Genomic DNA, 8276 nt, shown 5'->3' with positions numbered 1-8276 from the left:
TAACTAATGACTATGATTTAATGTCATCTGACATCATGTGCATTCAAGAAGTACACATGCAAATCCCTAAAATAAATGATGAATTCCAACATTTCAACAACTTCAATGCCTACCACATACATGGTATAATGACACTAGCCAACAAAACCCTAGTCATTTCAAAGATAAAGCAATATAACACAACAAATATAGAATCTATTACAATAACAACTTTGATCAAAAGCAATGAACTAAATATATGTAATGTTTATGCAAGACCTTACACACCCATTGAAGAATATGCCACTATTATTCAACAAGTCACCGCATATGTCAAACCAATGACTAATCTATACATTGTAGGTGATTTCAATATTGATATGTCAACAAGAAATGCTAAGAAAGAAAATCTTCAAAAATATATGCAATACCACAACATGAATTACATCACAGAAAAAACACAAAATGTATACAATCCATCAATTGATCACATCTGGACAAACTCAAGTAATAAATGTTGTTGTTACAAAGCAGAAGCATACTAGACTGATCACCTTGCTACATTCATAAGGTTCCATACTCCACTCTAGATTGCTAATACATAAACAACCAAACACAAAATTAAATAGTAAAACACATACAAGAATGCAAATACATCTTACACCTAAGAGTTTTATGTATCAAAGACAATAACTCTAATATAATGGTATGTATTTCAATGTTCTACATTTTTGTGCAGCACAATAATGGAAGGAAGCAAAAGAACAAGAAAGGGAACACATGTCAAGCAAGAGCAAACAACAAAAAGGTACTGAGCTTTTCTCATTTCTAATAACATGAATTCCCACATGAAAAATAACAAATCAATACATGAATTTCTAGTATTTGAAGAAATGTTAAATATCAAACCACTACAATACTAGACTAACACCATAATACTTTGTGCAAGTCAAAACTAGGAAACCCCAATGCAATATCAATTGAAGACTTGAATGCAAGAAAAGCAGGAAACATTTTTGAAGGAGACATACTTGTCATATATACAGCAACACTGGATAGAGAAAACAAAACACGAGAGGTGCTACGTGCAGACTTGACAGACTCTAAAGGAGAAATGACAATAACTTTGAATGTGACAGGGAACTTAGTACAAGAGTACAAACACAAGATAGTTCTAGGAACATCCATTATAGTGTCAGGATTTCAACTAGGACACAAAACAACCTTTGACCGTGGAGATTTAGATTGCATCTTAAAGCTCCAAGATTCAAGCACAATTGAAACTATACCGCGACTTTGCCAAGAATACAAATTCATACCAAGCTCCACAATCAAATAGCTACTCACAAGCACAAGTACCTATGCCATTGGTACAATAGGTGCATTAGTAGTTGCAGGACGACAGACTGGCTCCCAATATGTTGTTTACATAAAAGACAAAAATAATGATGATGACAAAGTACAGGTAAAAAACACACTAAATACTTCTTTTTATGTAACATGTATAGTAGTCATGTTTCTATTAAGTACAGAGTTCTAAAAGTAGAAAATAAAATTGTTTTGTCAATTACTAGCTACAAATCAACTCTGCATTCCAAGAAGAATCCATGCAAATAGCAATCCAATTACAAAGAGGTGAGACTCCTGCAATGTTGTTTAGAAATATTGTACGACGAAATGACATGGATAGAACATTTCGCACAGGGATTGCTACATACATCTGTACACTAAAAGACAAGAGAACATTGGATGCCTTAAATGCATTGCTACAAACAACACTACAGGTAAGCAAACTCAGATAATTCAACACTTCAACTATTAATTAATTCTTACACAAGCTACATTAATATCAAAACATATCTTGCAGGTTGATGGAGTTCTCAAAGTAGCCAACGCATTCACAAATCCATTTCATGCATTTTGTTCTCAATGCAACTTAAAATTTGAGGATTATGGAATGTTAGAAGACAAAACAACTCATTGCAATAGATGCAATCAAGAGGTTCCATATGTATATTCATTATACCTAAAGACTATCATCACAACTCAAAACAAACAAATTATCCAGTCTTCAATAGACAAGTGCATTGTTGAACGACTACTACCAAGCCTAAAAGACACAAAAGTTGAGGACTACAGACAAGACAAATCAAAGTTCATCTTTATCTTTCGAGATTTCATCGTCAAAGGTCAATTCACATTAAACCAGAACAATGCCATCAATCATGTTGTGACAAATGGAGATTGAACAATTTCTCAGAACAAAAGGTAAACATGACTAGTCACTAATTAGCATTTATTTAAAATATTAAAAGCAACTTATTATGAGACATAATCACAATATACTAACATGCACAAAATGGAATTTGCAGGTATCATGGATAGCTATAATGACATATCAAGCTATAATTAATGGTAGTTACAAAAGACACTAGTCAATACAAAGAAAGGTGTGCAATCAAACAATGCATACGCATGAGTCTCATACCCAAGTACACTCTCTGTGTCATATATGTATAATGAAATAATGTGTATGCATTGATATGCTATAAGACATAGTTTTTCTCTATCAAGTTGCATAGCATAATTGAGTACATGCTTTGCTAATGTAAATTATTATTGAAATACAATAAAAATTACATAGTTTGCTTTATCTTATTGCATATCCAATGTATAAAATACTATCTAAACTGCTACATGTCATATGCAAAAACTATACTAAGGCAGGAACTTTGACACTTTGCGTCCTTGTTTAATATGTAACTTTAATATTTTATTAATGGAGAAGGAACTATTCATAAAAAAAATAAAAAATCATGAACTTAATTGTTTTAAATTGAAATTAAATTACCAATTTATAATGCCAAAAATCTCAGTAACGCGAGATTCCACCTTTACAGCATTAATGAAATAATGGGCGCGTTGCCAAACGCCAAGACTAGCAGAACTTGTCATTCGATGCAACCAGTTCAATTGCGTCCAGCAGCGAACGAAAAAATTACAAAATGAGATGCGATGATTGTTTCTGCAGTAATGGGAATTCAAATGACATTGGAACTAGTAAGGGGTCTTCTGCTTTGATATTCTTAGGGAGTGGATCTTCTACGGGAGTTCCCAGCCCAAGATGCCTCCTGCGACCGTCGGATCCTCCTTGCGAGGTCTGTCATAAAGCTATCTCGCCTCCTCCCGAAACAAATCCAAATTACAGGTGAGTGGCACAATTTCACGTAAGAATAAACGCGAATGCAAACATGTCGTTTCATTCTTGGGATTTTTGTGGACAATTCAACTTTATTTACGTTTACATGGTATTCTTTTAAATTTAATTGTAAGATATTTTATGTTAGGGTTAAAACTGTGGATTGAATGTAAAGCCATAGAGATTGATGCCCGGGTTAAATTGAAAAGAACGAAGTTCTAGATTTTGCAATTTGTAAATAATTTAATGATATCTATTTCGTGTGATTAAAATTCTAATCTAAAAAAAATGTGAATTGACTATTATTCAGTTTGTCCATTTTTGGTAAAACATTGATGTACAAATAAATGTTTAAATAGTATGATATGATATGATATGATAGATTTTAAAGACGTTCACAAGGCTAAAGTAGCCTATGGGACCCACACGATCACCCTCCAAGGTAGGAGCAAAACTAATCTAGCTGCAGAGTTTTGATTAACTTGTCTATCCTTCACTGAAGTTTTGGTAAATTACAGTCTTGGGGACTGGTCCCTTTCTACGAATTGGTCATAAATATACATTTCATATGGTTTGGGCTACTGCCCTTACATCTACCCAAGGCTGGACATCGACCAACAAAACCTGGAAGCCTCATGCTTGTCTCTAGAACGTAAAACTTGACCCGGTATAATTAAAGTTCCACTGGCCAGGAACAACAAAATAGGAGCCTTTAAAAACTTACAGTAGCTATAGGCTTATTTAAATACATACTCTTACCCATGAATGTTGGCAAGTGTGTTATTGAAATGTATTTGTAAACCCATCAAAAGTCGAATGAGAATTTGAAAATTCAAAAGCCAATCAATAACATCAATAGAGCTCCAAATCTAATACATGCAAATGAACAAGTATACCTTCCCACATATGATAAGCTTTACTCTAGTTTTCTTTAATCCTTTAAGACCTTGTGGATAATGTTATTTGCTCTCAACATTAAACACTAGCACAACATGGCTTAAAAGAGCGAAGTGTGGTTGATTGACTGATGAGGCAAGCATGATAGAAATATGATAGCAATGAAGCAAAATGGGTCAAGCGCTAAGATAACAGATGTCTCCTAAATTCTCCTAGATTCTAGATGGACAAACATGAGAGAAAAAGTCTTCAAGAGAGTCAAAGGCCTAGACTACGAGGCTAAAGATGAACAATTATGATTAACAGGTGAGAGGAAAGTGAATAAGATTAAGACGTTAAATGAATAGAGGGACAAGATTAAGAGGTGCATTGACTTTTTGATAGGCATTGTCATGTCCCTCATTTCAAACCCTAATTTCAGCAATTAGTGTAAATTAAAAAAGAGTATTGAGTAATGTTTTCATTTAAGCAGCAAGCACAAGGATGGGGAACAATAGCTATCATTGTTATTATATATAGAGCAATATTTGGTTAACATAGCAAGGCTGACTCACATTGAAGGCTTAACAAAATCAATAGAAACCCTTGATTAGCTGACCTAGAAAAGGGTCCGTTTGGTTCTTGGAAGATGACAGGAATTGGCTTTTTCAAAACCCGGATTTGAAAATTTGTGCATTTGTTTCAAAATTTGCAAAATGGAATTAGCATATGGGACTTCCAATTTTGCCTCAAAACCAGGTTTTCCAACTTCCTAAAAAAAGTAGGAATTGAAAATCAAAACCTGGTTTTGTTTTTTAACGAGTGTAAAAACAATAAATTGGACTACTTTTTGAAATTTACCTTCAATTCCAAGCTTACGCATAAAAATGTGTCTTCACACGCATCTTCCGAGTGAAACAAACGTTTTCAATAAAATCCCAAAAATCGGAATGAAGATAGACAAAACCTTGATTTGGCTAAACCAAGGTTTGTAGAAATCCGGGTTTTTTAAATTCCACGAACCAAACGGACCCTAAAGGGGTGGATTCATGAAAGGTGGGGACTCTAATAAGCACCCGTTTGGTTGCTGGAATAGGAATAGAAAATTTGGAATATGTTTTCTATTTTCTGTTTGGTTCATCAATTGGAATAGGGAATAGGAATACATATTCCCATTTTGCCTTTAAAATCAGCTTATGCCCATTCCAAAAAATAGTTGTTATTGGAATAGCCATTCTTATTCCTAATATGCATTCCTATTCTCCATTCCTAGTTCTAAGTGATGTGAAGATATATATTGTTCTTACCTTTATTAGAAGGCTAAATTAAGCAGATGAATATCAAAATAGAGAAGCATGCAATTCTAATAAAAGAATCAGGAAGATCTTCACATCAGACTGCGTACTTAAAGCTTTCTAATCAGACAAAGCTGATAGGTAGTAAAGTCTACAACAGGCAAATTTATGGAAGTTTTTGATTTTGAAGACATAAGTGAGAGACAGCAATAGAGGATTGTCATCAAAGAAATTACAATAGGATCATTGCAAAATTCACATGATAGTCTATCAGACAAGTGATTAGTTAAAGGTATAACAGCAGAAGGAAATTCTCATATACATTATGTAAAGTATCAGTAGGAGTGAGCCATACCTTCATATCAATATAACTTCATATTCAATCAATATAATTCTGTGAAATAATAATTGTCCATACAAGTGACTGATATTTGGATCGATACAATCTTTTACCAGATTGTTTCTAATTTACATCAGTCATTATCCAGATCAGCATGTGATGAACAGTCTCTGAAATATTCAGATTTATATCTGCTTCATCAGACTTTATTTTGCACAAGTATCTGGGATATAGCTATGCTCCACAGAGTTTGCGGAATGGGGACATTTTAGGGGATGGAGACGTATTTCCGGTACGGGTATGAGTCGGAGCCAAAATTTAGGGGACAGGATCTTAGGGGATGGCGATTAAAAACATAGGGGATTTTAATATATATAGAGACAAAATTCAAATATGCATATCATAACATTAATAAACCATCCACCTTCACCATATACATTTTAGAAGATCAAAATATGGAAATTATCAAGTGACAAGTACTTCCATTATAACAATATCAAATACATATATAGCAAAAATTTAAAATGCCTAAAGGCTTCAAGTATCATGCATGAAATCAGAATGAAATAAGAGAAGTCCAACTAAAAAAGCAACTAGTAAATACTAAATGCAATCTTTCCTCAGCTGTTGCTGCTTTATGTTTTTTTCTTCCTCTTACCAAGTATGTCAAATCTAAAAAAAGTTGAAAGAGTTAGTGTTTTAGTTTTCAATGGACCAAATATGGTTTGCATATTTTTGTTATGTCTTTAAGACAACTAGGGGCCCTTGCGGACAGCAAAAATTAAACAAAATGATTTTTTGGGGGTGTTTTGCCTTTACTCAATTGGCTGGAAAAAAGGGGACGACCAGCAGTTTCGGGGATAGTGGTATTGCTAGCTGTCCTCAAGTTTCTTGCAATTTTTTTTTGGCCATTTCGAGGACATTTCCGAATTTGGCAAAAAAGGGACGGCTCTGGCGACGGCAAAAATCCGTCCTTGCGTCCTTGTTTTGTCCTCGGGATTGGAACAACCCCAAAATCATAGGGGATGCATTGCCGTGGAACGCCAATCTTGGATGATCGAAGGCAACTCCAATTATATTGTATTTCTAGTATCATCAAGGATCATATTAGAATATTGTTTGACACTGTACTTTGCATCTACTTCAAGATGTAATGACCCTCTCTATAAAGGCCACAGAAACCCTCAAACTGAACTTAGGAATTTTGTCAAACACTTGGCGTGTAACAGTAACAATATTCAGAATATGGTAATTTCAGATTTGATACTTTCAGAATATAATCACAGAATTACAATATATATAAAGCCATTGAACTATATCTCAATTACAATGCAATAAATTCTGAAATTATTTTATTACCAATTCTGGACTGATTATTACAATGACTATATGACAGCAAATTTACCCAAAAATTGACATATATTTCAGAATGCAAGAACCTGGTTTGAAGAACTATGGAAGAACACCATGTTTTGCTGCAGATCGTTGATGAAGACCTCCAACCGCACCCCCAAACTGTTCTTAATTTGCTGTTGCTGCCCAAACTAGCAGGGCCGTACTAGGCCGTACCAGTACGGCTGCTGAAATAAAATAATATTAGGGTTTTGGGACCCCCAAATGCAAGGAAAAATGGGCGCCTAGGGTTAGGTAGTAACCCTGTAAAACCATAAAAAATAACTCCAAGGGGTTGAGGAGATATGAGCAATTATGTGGTTCCGAACCCTGCTTTGCCAATTCTGAAAATGCACTTATTCTGTCTTCAAACTCTTGTCAAATGCTTCTCCAATGATAGGGCAAATCTGAAATCCTTATTCCAACCAAAAACAAACCCTAACAACGAATTCTCAATAAGCTCCAATGAGATGGCTGAATACCAACTCCAATTATGCAACAATTCAGGTGATATTTCACACCCTCAAAGTCGCCAATCCAAGGGAGTGATTCGTTCCCAAAGATCGAATAATTTGCAGATCCAAAGTCCACAAATGTCTTCACAATGAAGAAGTAGAAGAGTTCTCCAATCCAAGCATGTCCAAATGAGAGGCCCAGCCCTCTATTTATTCACTTTTCTAAGAAGTTGCTAGAACTTCTAGAAACATCCTTTATAATTTCTCATTATAATGCACTTTTTTATAATAAAGTAATTTTATAAAATAAAAAGTGCAACTCAAATTAAAATTATAACATGTGGGCCCCAATATCACATAATGATAAAATATAACCTCTTAACACTTCTTCAAGAGCAAGATATGACTATCTGATCCGCAGAATTGACTCTCTTTCCACACCATTTGCCTACGAGAGTCTGGAATAGGCAAATCCATGATCAATGCCATGTCGAACTAAAGAGGGGACATTACAGTCCGCCCCTCCTGAAATTGCTTGGCCTCAAGCAATCTCAACGCCGGGTGCTGCAAAATAGCCTCCCCCTCCCAAGTAGCATCCTCAACAGGTAAATCTTTCCACTTAACCAAGTATTCTCTGATCACCCTTCTACGAAGCTGCTTTTCTCTGCTCTCCAGGATGGATTCTGGTACTAAAATCAATTTTCCCTCATCGTCTAAAGGAGGTAATACTGCAGAAGGCA

At 34.8% G+C, this 8276-nt stretch overlaps 1 protein-coding gene across 1 annotated transcript in view; it reads left to right on the top strand.

Moving 5' to 3' along the window:
* The first annotated feature begins 2852 nt into the window (after nucleotides 1–2852).
* The window catches only part of LOC149528338 (putative hydrolase C777.06c), a 124911-nt gene continuing 119487 nt past the window's right edge, over nucleotides 2853–8276 (top strand). Inside the window, exon 1 of the mRNA XM_089811700.1 lies at nucleotides 2853–3187. Within this exon, the coding sequence (XP_089667826.1) occupies nucleotides 2985–3187 (203 nt within the window). The 5' untranslated portion in view covers nucleotides 2853–2984. The remainder of the gene's footprint in view (nucleotides 3188–8276) is intronic.

This window comes from Cupressus sempervirens, chromosome 11, assembly GCF_028749045.1.
Source record: "Cupressus sempervirens isolate cs-2001-9-10 chromosome 11, ASM2874904v1, whole genome shotgun sequence".
In the NCBI taxonomy this organism is placed as follows: domain Eukaryota; kingdom Viridiplantae; phylum Streptophyta; class Pinopsida; order Cupressales; family Cupressaceae; genus Cupressus; species Cupressus sempervirens.
The sequence above is the reverse complement of the archived record's forward strand: the minus strand, read 5'-3'. Positions and strand labels throughout refer to the sequence as shown.